Source organism: Hipposideros armiger, unplaced genomic scaffold (genome assembly GCF_001890085.2).
Source record: "Hipposideros armiger isolate ML-2016 unplaced genomic scaffold, ASM189008v1 scaffold_22, whole genome shotgun sequence".
Classification (NCBI taxonomy): Eukaryota; Metazoa; Chordata; class Mammalia; order Chiroptera; family Hipposideridae; genus Hipposideros; species Hipposideros armiger.
Window position 1 is genome coordinate 1329483 of NW_017731372.1, and position 16230 is coordinate 1345712.

Genomic DNA, 16230 nt, shown 5'->3' on the forward strand with positions numbered 1-16230 from the left:
AGAGTATATTTTTTTGGTTTCACTCTTGTATAATTTTATGTTAAAATAACTCCAGTAAGAAGCAGATCATTTTTAAGGTTTTGTTTTACTAAAAAAAATGTACTTTACTCGAGTGTTGGGAAATTAGAACCCATTTTCAAACACCGGGTCTTCCCTTTGCTGTAACAAGTCAATATCAGGGTGCTTAGCAAATGTGCAGCAGATGACATTGAGCAAGGGTCCTACACCTTAACATGCGTTGTTCATTTGGGGGAGAATGATTTTAGAGCAGTTCCTGTACTTTGTAATTGATGCTCACTCATTGCTCTTTGAGATTGATTTTTTAAATGTAAATAGTCAAAGTATTTTATTAGTCACTCTGTTAGCTCAAAAATGGTTCTTCCTAATTTACAGATGCAAACACTGAGGAAGAAAAACCATTAAAGGGACTTATGGGGGTCAAGCATGCATCTTGAGATTTTTTTCAGAGGAGATGGAGGACTGAAAGGAAGGACTGGGTTAATGAGCGCTATGATTCCCTTCCCAGGGGGAGAACATGGCTTCCTGCCAAATCTGCTCTCTGGCAGGAAAAGGGACCCACTTCATCAGGGCCTTTGACAGGCGTTTTTCTCTGTTTGAAGTTTTGGCCACATCAGTGCTCAGTGAAAAATCAGTTCTTTTAAAATAGTGATTACTTTTCAATAAGAAAAGACTTGAAGTGGAATTTGCATTGTGAGTAAAATAAGAATCATCAAAGTACAGAATTATTTGCTAAGGGATCCCTGACATTGCCACAAGGTAAGGAAGCTTGATTTACAATTAGAGCTAGAATATTCCTGTAGGCTAAGAAGCCCCTTCCCTTTTGTTGTTGTTAATATTTGACACTGAAGAATATTTTTTGGTGACCATTTTTTAATGTGCTCAGGCTAATAATTATTTTGACCAGGTCTTTTGAAATGACAAAGTAAAACACACCAAGCGTCCCTAAATTTTGGTATTAAGAAAGAGATTAAAAATATATAGGGATGTTAGAAGGTGAAAATTGACATTGTATTTTGTAAATCTTGATTTTTCTTCTTGTTAGGTGACAAGTGGCAAGTGGGAATTGAGTTTTAAATGCATCATGGTGACTTACTAAGCTAACACTTCCCAAGCCTTGTTCATTCTGATGCTCGTTCGGCAAGATGTTCCGAATATAAAAGGAAACCCATTTGGAAATGTCATAAACCACATCCTTCTCTTGGAGTTTCATACCATGTTATCATGTTAAAGACTTTAAGAGATTCTAAAGTCATCTATTCGACTTTAACTCCGTAGTTCCCCTATTTGAGCACAGCACCTTTTGTTTTGGAATTAATGTTTTACAGCACAAACTCAGGGTGACACTGTTCCAAGTAGTTAACAATGTAATTAGACTTTGGACCATATCTTTTCCATTTATTGTTCCTGGTTAAAGTTAATTGAAGCTCCTGGGAGACAGATGAGTACTATTAGGTCTGGTTTTTAAATTTTTTTAATTTTTTATTTAATTTTTTAATTAGTTTCAGGTGTACAACACAGTGCAATGGTTATAGTTTTGAAGACCTGTTTTAAAACTACCTATAAGTGATAAAGAACAGTTATTAGGCCATGATCTGATCAATAGCCCTAACAGGCCTAAAGAAACACTGGGTATTTTGCCTGAACCTGACTCTTCTTTTTAGTAAACTAAAAGTATCTTTCAAAATTAAATAAAGGAAAAAAAAAAGTCACCAACCATATAAGCTAGAGTCTTCATATTAATTCCTGTTAACAGTTAGCCATGGTGACATTAAGCTACTAGAACCCCCTTCTGAAAGCGATTGCCCCCACTTTGGTCTTACAGAAAGCAATCTCCCCTGCTCACTTCTTCGCAGTGCTTTAACTTGCCAGGTGAAGACAGAGCAAGCATGCTACTCAGTAAGCACAATGTCATCATTTAAAGACGCAGTTCGCTCTTCTCCGCCCCTCTTCTTTAATTTTCACATGTCTGATTATTTCAATTTAGGAAAATTGGTATAAAACAATTCAAACTTACAATTCAGAGAAATTGCCTGGTGATTCTTGGCATCACTTAGAATGATCATGTGCTTTAGAGAAAGGCCCTCTGGGTAGATTCCTTCCCTAGTGCTTATGAAGGACAAGTTAAACTTTGAAAACTGCATCTCTGTATAACTTGTTAGGCACCAATTTATTGCAGAATCTAAGGCACACCGTATTTTTCTTCCATCTAATTCTCTTCCCTCATCTTCAGTTTTTAAGCTTTACAGATTTTATCACTAATCACGTCTTAAGGATTATTATGGTTTATGTCCCCAAGGTACAGGTATACTCACCAGTATTAGTCACAGTTTCATTCTCATGCAACAGCTACTTCTCATGAGCAGATGTCTCCTCTTGTACATTGCTGGTTTCCAGAAGGCTGGGGTCATTCACTCACCCACCCTTCCATTATTCCCCAGAGATTAGCCCAGAGCTGCTTGGTACAGCCACTTCTCAGTCAACTCTGTTGATTGCTGATGCTATTGAATCAGAAAGGATAATGCTTTCCACTGACTGAAGAACATCAGATCATGGTTAGATCTCCATAGATTTCCATGGAGAACATATTCCCAACATGGCTGATTTTTCAGGCTATCAATGTGATGTCCACTGGCTCACACAAATCCTAAAAATTTAATAATCAGCTCTCCCAAGCCTGTATGAGTTGGCTCCAGCACACCGCAGTGGGAGCTATCTTTAAGAATGAGTTTGAAAATTTACCATGGAACCATCCAAAGGAAATGATTGATAACATTTGCTACACTCAATCCTGGGTTCATAAAAGACATCCTTGATACAATGTGCCAGCAACCTAGTTCTTGATGGGATAGTCCATAAGAGCAAATGTGACCATGACGAAGTAGTAATTCCTCTACTTCTAGAGAGGAAGGGAACACCCCTCTCCTCCCACTCCCCCGCCACTGCCATCACTCCACTCACAGGCAAGGGGATGGCCTTTTGTGACTTGTAGGAAAATCAGAGCAAGGACAAACCTGACAGGCTATGCTTCCGCTATTTCGATGTTCTCAGTTTTACTTTAGGGAATCATTTCTCCTGCTCATGACCATGAATTTATTGTGCAGGTGGAAGGGGACCAGCTGCCTCCAGGACATACAGTCAGTCAGTATGAGACCTGTAAGATCAGGACCATAAAAGCTGGTACCTTGGAGAAGCTGGTGGAGAATCTGCTGACAGCTTTTGGGGACAATGACTTCACCTACATCAGCATCTTCCTGTCAACGTACAGAGGCTTTGCCTCCACTAAAGAAGTGCTGGAACTGCTGCTGGACAGGTAAGGATCTAAAGGTGTGCGAGCGGTGATAGGAACAAAAGGCTGTGTGCAGGATGAAGGCCTGAGGCTCTGAATCACCTGCATGTGTATGAGAGAGGTGTGTGAGGAACGGTTAACCGGAAGGAGTGACCTTTGGAACAAATGGCATGAAGATTATTCAGGAGCCACTTTATGGTCTTGTTTCTGATAAAGATATTGCATAAAAAAATCTATAAAAGAGTTAGGAGTACAGACCATAAATCTAGACTTTATTGTTTATAGATTTCGGTTACTATTTGCCACCCTAAATTTTTCCCCATATTTTTATAATTTTATATAATTTCAGTAAATAATTAACCAAGACTCTTATTGGGTTGTTGTGAGAATTAGATATGCTAATAAGTATTAGATCCATAAGAAGGAGCTAATGAACGGTGGCTTTAATTATGATGATGATGATGATGATGATGGTAACGATCAACAGTCGCCATATGTCAGCTGCTTTATGGATATGCACATAAATATCATCCTCAATCTATGTTAAGTCACATGTGCCAGATAGTAGAGCAGTGTACATCGTAATTCATACATCAGTAATTATATTTACCACCTTAGTTTTGTTTTATTTGTAATTAAACTTGGCCTTTTAAAAATTATTATTAAATTGATTTGATACTGGGAGGAAGAAAACAGTAAGCCAAACAATTGTTTTAGAATCATGAGCATTCTCATCCAAATCATTATATTCTGGGGTTTCCTGCATCAGAAAAGAAATGAGATAGGATGTTTTCATTGGAGTTGTTGAATACTGATTTTTAAAAAAAGCTTGAAAGTAATATGTGTTCATGTTAAAAATTCTTATACTATAGGAAGGCATAAAAGGAAATATTAATCTTTTCTCATATTGCTACCTTTTCCCAAATAACTTTTATTAGGTTTTAAAAAATATATAGAAATAGAAAGAAAAAAAAAAGGACCATAATCTAATTAGGCAGATAACACACGTTAATATTTTTTTTAAATATTATAGAAGTAATCCATGTATGCAATGAAAAGTTGAAACAATTCAGAAGATTATAAAAATAAAAAGTAAAACTTGCCTTTTGTCTAAGTCCCATTGCTCCTAGGTAGTCACTGTAAACCATTCTTTTTCCCAAAATTTTCTGGATACACGCACGCACACACACACACACTCACTCACATATATACATACATATTTATATAGCTATATAGCGATATATCATGTATGTGATATTTGTTTACATATGATATTTATTATATATATTATATATACTAATATATGATACAAATAGACGCATAGTACATGGTCTGTCCTGCAACTTTCTTTTTTTACTTACCTGTGTATTTTGGAGTGTTTATTCATTAAGGGAATTAACATACGTTAAAGGGCTTATTAGAACAGTGGCTGGCATTTTGAAAGCTCAAGAAACATGGTATTGTTACTTTCAAAATCAGCACAAGTACATAGATTTACCATATATTTTTTAGTGGCTTAATAGTATTTATTGAACTGATTATTCTAGATGGACAGTTAAGCTCGCTCCAGTTTTTTAATTTGTTTTCTGAATTTTTAAACAATGCTGCGAAGAGTGCCTTTGAATATGTAATCTTCTGGGTACTTGTTTGAGAATTCTATAGGATAATTTCATAAAAGAGTGGTTGATCGGTCAAAATATATAAACATTGTACAACGTGAAAGGTATTGCTGCATTGCCCTCCAGAAGTTTCACCAGCCACACTCCTGCCCACAGAGAATGAGTGCGCCTGTTCCCTCACCTTCCCCACCCTCTTGCCACCTGTGGATATTTTCAGCTCTACCATGGAAACCACCTCTACCATGACCTGTCCATTGAAAAATAGCTCATTGTTTTAAAATGTATGTTTCTTCCATGTACAAGTGAGGTTTAGCACCCTTTAAAATACTTATTGGACATTTGGTTTTCTGCCAACTATCTTTTCATATCCTTTAATTATTTTTATTTTGGGTCATTGTCATCTAATTATCAGTCATCTAATAGTAACTCTTGGTGTATTAACAAAATTAGCTTTTTGCTTATTATATATTGGAAATACTTTTCCTAATTTCTCCCTTGGGTTTAAAAGTTGCTTATTAATATTCTTTTTTTATGAAGACATTTACATATTTTTATTCAGTTATCAGTCTTAAGAAAGGCCTTTAATAATCAAGTTTTATTCCAGTGTGAATAAGATTATTGACAACAGTGGGGTTTTCTCAAGGTCTTTTCCTCATAAATGCATAGAGAGTGAAATCATTTGGTTCATATGTTCATGTTCAGGAACATTCAAAAATGTCTCTCCTTTATCATACATTATCTGGTTGGGATAACTTTGGACTTAGATAAGAAGTTCTGTAGATTTTTGCATAGTTGTACCTAAAATATTAGGCCTGGAATATAAACCTGTGGGATTAGTGAGTCATTTTTTTCGTAGTTTGTTTGCTTGTAGAATACCTTTCACCTATAAATAGAAACCGAAGAATTATGTGAATTTTCTCTGTGTTATTTTATATTTATAAAAAAGACGCAGTATGCTAACTGTCGGCAGGCAGTCTGAGGAAAGAGATCAAGTTTTCTTTGGAATGGGCGACCTCTCCTCCTTCTGGGGTAACTGTATTGATAACAGGCCGCAGATGGCCGCTGTCGGTAGTGGAGTGCACGTGAATTCCAGCTGTTCATGACAAGCTGGGGACATACACACAGGAACTCCAGTGTTTAGTCTGTGACTCGTGTACATCCAGCCTTTATTTAATGGTTCTAAAATACCTTCTCTTTGTTCTCCCATAGTCGACAGAGATTTTTGGATTTTCAAAATACCCACTAGATGACAATTATTAACTAACAGAATCAACGTGAATTCAAATGACATTGAACTCAAACTGTCATTTAGGGTATAACTGAATGAAGAGTTGAGGTTTATCTTGAACCATTAGGAAGGGCCCAGGCTTGACCTTGAATTTAGTCTCCAATATATTGTTTTCTTGCTTCTGAAATGAGTGGAATCGGCAAATACTAAATGCCTATAAAATACCAGTGCTGCAAAATGCCATATGGATGAAACAGAAACCTAAGACTTGGTTGGTTCTTATCCTTGTGGTGAATTTACCGTGAAGCTGCTGGTGCTTAACCTCCAGGGACCCTCACTTGCAGCACCCTCTACATAATTTATATTCATAATTGCATATTCTTTTTCTTAGCGAGGACCCCTCAAATTACATAGGCTGGCCCTGCAAAACGTGGATCTACCCTGAGAGCTGAATATTTTACTACAAAAAATAAGGCCTACATTTATAAAACAAGTAGACAGCCACTTAAGATGGTGTAAAAATGAAACTCTAACATGCTCTTCAGAGAAGTAAATCTCATTGATTTTGCTTCCTCTGCAAAAATTTGGATTTGTCCTGATATGCACAGACTTCAACATGAGTATGGCTTCCTCACTCCATTTCCTCCTCACACTTAGATCTTGTGACCAGATGTTAATCTGTGTTTCATTTTAACCAAAATGCAAATCTCGTGCAACACTGGGTTCTTAAATTGATTTGGGGTGGTTTTAGTGTCTGTAATTGGGAAGTAAGCAATTAAGTTGCACGAACTTACATTTTTTGAAGATAAACTTGATACACTATTTTCTTGTGAGGAAATTGTGGTAGACTTGTTTGTGAGTCTCTGGTGCAATTTTTTTGAAAATGATTTCTGTCGGTTTCTTAAGAATAGATTGCTTGTCTTCTGTGCATTGAACACTGAGAAGTTATTGTAGGGTGAGCTAATCCTAACCAGTCGAGAATGCATGGAAGGTATACGCTGCAGTATTTATTTCCCTCCAGAGAAAAGCTTGTTTGAAGTCTAGCTTTGATTTTCCTTAAGATTTCCAATCATGTGGCTTTTCTCGTATGGAACTGTTTGTTTGCTTTCTGAGATTTTTAAAAAATCTTTTTATAGTTTTTAAAAAATTATTATTATCCTGTTAATGTGAGCCTTTGTGATTGATCAGCAGGCAGTGGTTTGAAGCCCCAGGCGGTTAAATCCCTGTGTTTGCTTTCTCCTGAACTTGTGATCAACAGTTCACAAGAAATCCTGTTTTCTGGGCTTCTCACCACACTCAGAGTTAATTCTAGGGCTCACTGGCTTCCTCTCAGTCTAAGAGAAAGTTTTTGAATTGCGGTTTAGCTGTTTGTGTTGGGGCTTTGAGATTTTATCTTCTCTAACTTCAAACATACACTCCACTTAAAAATATATTCTTCCCACCATACTATTAAAAAAAACTATGGGAGTTAAGTTCCCCTGAAAATACCCAACATCAAATGGAAGGAGAAACCTAACTCAGCTGGTGATCCTCACTGAGAACCAAGAAGCATTTATGCAAATCTCTAGACTTTTCTGCAGACAGCTGTCACATTAGCTACTTTTGGGATATTTCTTGATTGTTCTTTCTCCGATCTGCATCTCTGATATCAGAAGTAATCAAAATGCCAAGAACAAGCAGAATAAGGGCGAGCTAGGTCTCCAGAAATGATTGCTAAGTCACTGATGGCACTCAGGTCACAGTTTGGAAAGGATGGAGCAATAATCTGAAATATCCCTTCATTTCAAGCGAATTCTCCTAGTGGAGGACTTCTGGAGAGGATCAAGGTTGAAGCCACCCATAGACATGATGCTTTAAGACCAATCTGGCTTGAATGTGCTCACTTAGGTCATGGACAGGAGTCTAATTCAGGGGTCTTTGAACTTACTTCTTCTCCCCATGTTTGCTCACCCTGCATTTGCACAAACTTTATCTCATTTAGTTCATTTATCATTACATTCCTCCCATGTTTACAAATGTGGATATTGAGGCTCAGAAACATGCAGTCAGTAAGTGGCAGAGCTGGGATTAAAACCTATTTCTTTCTGACTCGGAAGCTCTTTTCAAGTGTACCATATCACTTCCTGTGACTTGTCAATGTCATATTTGAAGGATGGGTGATTTGGGAATCCTCAGCTATCCTTTTTTCTACTACATCAATTGATTTTCCTTGGAAACTGCATTTCCTAGAGGGTTATGCCCTTCACTCAGTTGTGAGCAATTCATTTGAACATAATGCTCCTAATTCATTCGTCTATTCAAACAATATTTACCAAACGTTTAATATGTACCATGTACTGTACAGGGTGCTATGTATAGAATAGTAGACAAATTGGTCATGACTCTTGCTCCCTTCATATTTAATGGTAAGTAGGGGAGAGTAACATTAAATCAGCATACAAATAAATGTATATAATTAAAATTGATACAATCCTTGGGAGATAAGAGCTAGATTCCCTGACAGACAATGGGAAAGGATTGGGGTGGGGGATTACCCAAAGAAAACTGGATGTTGGCCAGGGATCTTAAGAGGTTAGATAGGTCATGGGTCATCAAAGGTCACTGTTGGACCTGTGTGTCTGGAATGTTTCTGTTTATTTGATGTGCTCAGGCCAAGTCCCCTGACCTGAATCATCTCCTTCCCAAAGAGGACTCTTCTTGAAGGATAGGGTTTTAGCAAAGAAAAGGTTTGGGAGGATTTGTGCAAATCTCTTACTATTATGGAGATAACAATCTTAAATCTATACTTTATGACATGACACCTGGAGTGGTAATACCTTCTTATGTAAAAGATAGGGCACCCATAGCCAGCAAGGAATACCCTTTCTAGGGAGGCCAGACCCTCCATGGCATAGAGAGGCGTTGATCAAATATAAAATGAGAACACTTCACTTATGTTCATAGAGCTTGTTGTTAAGTGCAGACATGCTCTCTTTCCTTTCAGAGTTGAAGGATGCTTTATGGGAGAAGCAGCTTTCCCAGCTTTCCTTTAGTCATGAGATTTATGTATAACGGTTAAGAGCTTGGGCTGGGGAGTCAGAAAATGAATTTGGTTCCATTTTTGCACCCCTTACATGCTCTGCAACATCGGGCAAGTTACTTTATCTTACTAGCTTCAGGTTCCTTATCTGTAAAATTAGAATGAAAAATAACCCTCACCTGTAGGGTTATTATGAAGTTTCAGTTTGATGATATCAAGTTCTTAGTGTCGTGGCTGGCAAGTAGTAAGTGGTTAAACGATCACCATTCGTTTTTCTTCCTTCATGGCACATACCACTGTTTGAAATTACCTTTCTTATTTATCTTGCTCATTTCCTGCCCATCTCCCCGACTCGGAAACCATGTCTGTCTTGTTCAGGTCTGTGCCCTTAGAGAGTAACGGTACCTGGCAATAGGCTCTTAGAAACTATTTGTCTAACAAATAAACAATGGTGATTATTATTCATGCCCATTATAAGCACTTGCATTGGAAGGTACAAGAGGTGAACATTACCCAGCCTACTTTTAGTGGGAGAGTCAAATAAATCTGTAGACTTGTACCATTACTCTCAAGGCAGTGAGGACTTAATCTGTACTTTTCTTTTAGAAAAATAACTTTATTTTTAGGGAGTTTTTAGGCTCACAGCAAAATTGAGTGAAAAGTACAGAGAGTCCTCATATGCCTCCTATCCCCACACCTGCCCCCCCTGTCAACATCCCCCACCAGAGTGGGACATTTGTTATGTCACTGACACATCACTGTCACCCAAAGCCCATAGTTTACACTAGGGTTCATTCACTCTTGGTGTTGTACATTCTGTGGGTTTGGACAAATGTGTAATGACACATATGCATCACTATAGTGTCACACGGAATAGTTTCACTTCCCTAAAATCGTCTGTGCTCTACCTAGCATCTCTCCCGCCTCCTACCCTGATCCCGGGCAATCACTGACTTTTTTTTTTTTTTTTTTACTGTCTCCATAGTTTTACGTTTTCCAGAGTGTCATATAGTTGGAATCATACAGTATGTAGCCTTTTCAGATTGGCTTCTTTCACTTAGTAACATGCAATTAAGGCTTCTCCATGTCTTTTCATGGCTTGATAACGCATTTCTTTTTAATGCTGAGTAACATTCCATTGTCTGGATGGACTTCAGTTTATCCATTCACGCACTGAAGGGCATCTTGGTTGCTTCCAAGTTTTGGCAGTTATGCATAACGGTGCTGTAAACACCCATGTGCGGGTTTTCGTGTAGATATGTTTTCAGCTCCTTTGGGTAAATACCAAGGAGCAAGAATGCCAGATCATATGAGGGGAGTTTATGAATTGTAGTTTTGTAAGAAACTGCTAAACTGTCCTCCAAGGTGGCTGTGCCATTTTTGTATTCCCACCAGCTGTGGACGAGACTTCCTGTTGCTCCATATCTTTGCCAGCGTTTCATATGGTCTGTGTTTTGGATTTTGGCCATTTCAAAAGGTGTGTTGTGGTGTCTTATTGTATTTTTAATTTGCAGTTCCCTAGTGGCATATGATAGTGAACATTTTCTCATATGCTTCCTGTCATTTGTGTATCTTCTTTGCTGAGATGTCTGTTGAGGTCTTTTGCCCATTTTTAAATTGTGTTGTTTGTTTTTTTATTGTTGAGTTTTAAGAGGTTTTTGTATATTTTGGATAACAGTCTTTTATCAGATGTGTCTTTTGCAAACATTTCCTACAAGTCTATGGCTTGTCTTATCATTTAGACATCGTCTTTTGCAGAACAGAAGCTTTAAATTTTAATGAAGTCCAGTTTATCAGTTTTTTCTTTCATGATTCATGCTTTGGTGTTGTATCTAAAAGGCCATTGTTATGCCCAAAGTCATCTTAGGTTTTTGTCTATGTTAATTTCTAGAAGTTTTACAGTTTTATGTTTTACATGAGGTCTATGATCCATTTTGCATTAACTTTTGTGAAAGGGGCAAAGCCTGTGTCTAGATTCATTTTTTTTGCATGAGTCTGTCCAGTTGTTCCATCCATCATCCATCATTTGTTGACAACATTGTCTTTGCTCCATTGTATTGCCTTAGCTCTTTTGTCAAGCGTCAGGTGACTATCAGTTGTTCTGTGGTCCTCTGATTAAGTTTCAGTCTTATGGTGAGCCTGTGCTCCTGTGTTTTGAATTCATCAGTGCTCTGAGTTGGGGTTTTGGGGTTTTTGGCCCCTCCCTTAGGGAAAGGATGAGTAAGGGGCCCTGGAGATGGGTATTTTCCTCCTTCTAGGTTTGTTAAGCTCTGATAAAACCCCAACGGGTTAGGCTCTGGTTAACTAGTTTCCCCCGAGGGCAGGTGTTGATAAGAAGAATGGAATACTCTGATGTATTTGAAAATGGTCCCCCCCCCCCCAGACACACACTTTCTGGAAGCACAAGGAGATTTTTTTCTCTGATATCTACTGTGAGCCCCTGGTCAAGCTCCTGGAGGTAAAACTCAGAGAAGTGTGGCGGCTTGTCTGTCATTTTTATCTCTTAGACTTGTCCACACCGAGCTCCAGCAATTCATCAATTACAGTTCAGATTTTCCTACCCTGACACTGTTTCCAGGGGAGGTTTCTGCTCTGATTAAGTTGGGATTCTCTGTATCCGTCTGTCTGTCTCCTCAGTTTTGGGGGGCAGTGGTTGGTCCTCTGACCTTACTTCTCTGATCACTGTGAGAAGAGTTGTTGATTTTCAGATTGTTTGGATTTTGACCTTTTATTAGGATGGAGTGGCTACATCTAAGCCCCCTACATGCCGGATGAGAAACTGAAGTCCTCTTTTGCCCATTTTTGGGTTGGGTTGTTCTGTTTCTTACTGTTGAGTTTTAAGAGTTCTTATATATTTTGGATAACAGTTCTTTATCAGATATGTCTCTTGCAAATATTTTCTACCTGTCTGCGGCTGATCTCATTTTCTTGACTGAAGGTACACTTTGAAGAAAAACCTCTTTTCCCCTGGGAGCCATGAGGTGGTCCTAAGTAACCCTCATTTGAAAGCACGTAACACAAATCCATTCAGTCTCAGATGCTTTCTTAGCATGAGAAACTGGGTAAGCATTTTTGAGATGCATACAATATGTTCCAAATTACTTTTTGTTAAACCTCACTTAAAAATAATTAAGTTTTGACTTAGTCCTGGAATTAGACTGGCCACTTGCCAAATATTCCTAGATTTGTGCTGGCATGCAGTGCTCACAAGATTCCCTTACTTCCTTCTCTTTGAGGAGGAGGCAAGGTTTCTAATATCTTCCCTCTGCTCTTCCAAGTCCAAGGAGGGGAGGGGGGCGGTGAGCAGAGACACCCCAGGGAGCAAGCACTGGAATCTAACCTGCTTTGAGGGCCTCCCAGCAGCTCACACCTCCAGGTGCCGGCCGACCTCTTACAAACAGTAATACTTACATGAAATGTTATGCTTAGCCTCATAATATTATTTTTCCTACACTTTTGTTTCTTTGAAGACGTCTTTCGGTCTAACTTCTATCACTTACATAGGAGAGTTTTTCAAAATAATGCCATGCCGTTTTTCCAATTTATTTTAATAACTCCACCCCCCCACCCCCCACCCCCAGCTCCCTGCAAAATCAAGCGGAAATGAATAGAGCGGTTTATCCATGGGGTCTTTGTCCCACTGCATATGACAAAGTTGAGATTGTTGGTCAGTTGGCTGAAGGATGCTTACCCACTCACAGAATGGGAAAGCGTTCAGGAAATCCTAACATTGCTCTGTTTCCTTTTGTAGCTCAAAACACAGACACACTGGATATCCTGACTAGGGTGAGAATTTCTTAGAAAATAAAGGCAGTGCTTAAGGTTTTTGTTACAGCCGATGAGTGGGAATAGGCTTTCTCTAGGTTTGAGTGTTCATGACCCCGTAGGCAAGACAACTCTTGGATGATATATATGTTGTGGGTTAACAAAAAAAGGGAAGATTGCTAAAAGATAAATTGGACTCAGATCATATTTCCTGTGACTATTAGGAAAATGAAAGCATTTGCCGATAGAAAAGAGAAGAGGATTATTATAGGGCTATGAGAATCTTTGAGTATCGAAATGCTTCTAACATCAGAAAGAGCACTGCAGACTTTTGTAGGGAAGGCCCTTTATGGACGCTTCCATGCTCTTGCTGGCTCATGTTTTATCAAGTGGAAAAAAACAGTTTAGATAATCAAATTATAGAAGATACAACATTTGTAATAATTTATACATCCACCCATGGCAGGCAGAATAATGGCCCCCAAACATGCCCAGTCTTAATCATTGGAACTAATGGATGTGTTGTGTTACATGGCAAAGCAAAATTAAGGTTGTAGATGGAATTCAGGTTGCTAATCTGCAGGCCTTAAAATAAGCAGATCATCTTGTATTCTCTGGGTGGGCCCAGTGTTATCACAGGCGTCCTTAAACATGCAAGGTAGAGGCAAAAAGAGTCAGAGAAAAAGATGTAAGGATGAAAACAGGATCAGAGAGATCCTCTGTTGCTGTCTTTGAAGATGGAGGAAGGGGGCTTTGAGCCAAGGAACGCTGGCAGCCTCTAGAAGCTGGAAAAGGCAATGAAATGGATGATCTCCTAGAGACTCTATGAAGGAACACCTGCTGACACCTTGATTTTAACCCAGTAAGACTCCTGTTGGACTTCTGACCTACACAACTATGAAATAATAAATTTGTGTTGTTTAAGCCACTACGTTTGTGGTAATTTGTTGTGGCAGCAATAGAAAACTAATACAACATCAGTACAATTTTCGGTCTATTAGAGAAGTTCACAATTTGATAAGAAACAAGAAATTCTTGTCGGGGAGATTGACCCCAAAAGTCCAGTGTTCATAGGCTCAAGGAAACTGAAGGCCAGTTGTGGGTTGACCTTACCTTTGTCCTGTTCAGGACGTCATGCCCTGTTGAGCCATGGTCACACACTCAGTTTTTGGAAGTATGGGTGGAAACAACAGAGGGGGTCTTAGCCTCAACATGACAGGTTTTGTTCTTCTTTCTCCCTGTGTCTATGCCATTGCTTTGGGTTCACCAGAAAAGCTTATTTTGGTACTGTTTTAGAATTATATCCAACTGTAATCACACAAGGGAAAATGGAAAGAAGTTCTCTTCCCTGCTGGGTCGGTTGTCTTTGGTAGATCTTTATTTTTTCCAAGTGGACCCCATGTCACCCAGCAGCACTGTGGGAAACCTCTCCGGGAGGATGGGGTGACTGCAGAGCCCTGGCTTTATGAGGTGGCAGTGATAGTTCTGTTAAAGTAGACGCTAACGGGATGCTGTCAAAGACTGGCCCACAGGTCATAACCAGGCTAGCTTTCTCTTCTTGAAATGAGATAAAAATGTTTCTGTAAAGTAGCTCTTTTTTAAAAAACTTTCACTTGGAAAAAAAACACAAAAAAACCCAAAAAAACTTTCACTTGGAAAAGGGGGGCAGGACATACAGTTCTCTTTTTTTTTAGAAAAGAATATCAAATTGCCCAGCAAGTTTTAAAATAATGTGCTTCTGTTTGGAAACTAAAAAACAAAACTGACAACTGACGAAAAATTAAAAGGCAAGGTGCATATATTGAGTGGTAACTGGAAACATTTAAATTCAGCTTTCATAATCTAGAGCAGTGTTTTTGACCGTTTTCCAGCAGTTGGTGGGAGGGATTGATCATGAACCTCTTTAAGAATTTGCCAGAAACTGTGGACCCTCTTCAAAGAAAAAAAGCTCATCTTCAAATTTTGCATGGATTCCCAGACTTCCTTAAGTTCATCCAGAAAGGACCCTGGGTTAGGACCCCCCAGCTATGGGTGACAAGGGACATGTAGGGGATCATTTTGGGTCAGAGGAGGGCACTGCTCCCAGCTTACATGATGATGGGGCAAATACCTTAAGTGTGGTTCCAAAAAGTTCATTAATTTCATTAAAGTAAACAATGCTTTTATTAAAGTAAATTTAATCCTTTAAAAAAAGGTGTATCTCTGATTCTTTAAAAGGAAAAGGGACTGGCTGCTTTTGAGTTTTTTTATATATTTAAAAATAACTTTTATTTAACATTTCTTTTCTTACTTCTTTGTGTTTGTATGTGCATGTGTGTTCACATGTGTATATGTGTGTGCACGCACACGCACACACATGTGTATGCATGCACATGCATGTGTGTGTGTGTGTGTGTGTGTGTGTGTGTGTGTGTGTGTGTGTACTTACCTTTGGATGATGACATCAGGCCCCTAGTCCTGAGAAACGTAATTCTTTTGCCTTTGGCCTCTACTAACGATGCCAGTAAGCACCCATTCAGATAAAGTGCTAGAGCGATGCTCTTCTGAGTTTTTGTAGACATGGGGGAAAGAAGTAGTCCTCACAGAGATGGGATACCGCGATTCCCACCTCATGTTCATTGTATGTGGCTTTACATAGCTCCTTTCATAGGATTCTTGAAGAGCTCTGCAGTAGCAGCTTTCTGTGGTTGGGGAATACCGAGCCGCAGGCGTGGACTGATTTGTTAATAGTGCATTCATCTTAAGCCTGAGAAAAATGTTGACTTGTTATCAGATTTTGTGATTGGCAGCATGCTGCCTGCTCCCTGGCCACCAGACCTAACCCTGTGTCTTCTGTTGTCCCTCCATCGTGGCGTCAGTGTTGTAGCATGCTGACAAGACATACTACTTCCAGTTGATTGCGTAGAATTTTTATGAACCAGAAGCGGAAGGAGACACTGATGAGCCACCAAGCTCTGGGGCAGAAAATCAGGCCAGAGAAGAGAAATGGATGACAAGGACTTGGAACGGAAAATGGCAGAGACTTTACGGCAAGCGTGTGAAAGCCATCACACTTAAGAAGCAACTTGAAATTTGGATGAGAAATAAGTTATAGCAAGAGATGCCTTTTTGTTTGCTTTCTCTGCATGAATAGTAATTATAAAATCTTATCCTTTCCTGGTTTCCTCTTTAGACAGTTGTGGGTTGTAGCTGGGGGTGAAGGTGGTATTCTCAAGGAAAATTTGGTAGCATTTTATAACTGTCAGTGAAACAGAAATCCCAGATGCTTTTTTTTTGCTGTTCCTGTTGCTTT

The 16230-nt window shown here is 38.9% G+C and overlaps 1 protein-coding gene across 2 annotated transcripts in view; it reads left to right on the forward strand.

The window, feature by feature from the left end:
* Positions 1-16230, forward strand: part of RGL1 (ral guanine nucleotide dissociation stimulator like 1) — a 226258-nt gene that overhangs the window by 141323 nt on the left and 68705 nt on the right. For both annotated transcript variants that reach the window (XR_002123139.1, XM_019635546.1), the window contains exon 4: positions 3123-3331. Coding sequence is in view for 1 of the 2 variants with exons in the window: in XM_019635546.1 (XP_019491091.1) it covers positions 3123-3331 (209 nt within the window). In the remaining variant the exon portion in view is untranslated. The remainder of the gene's footprint in view (positions 1-3122; positions 3332-16230) is intronic.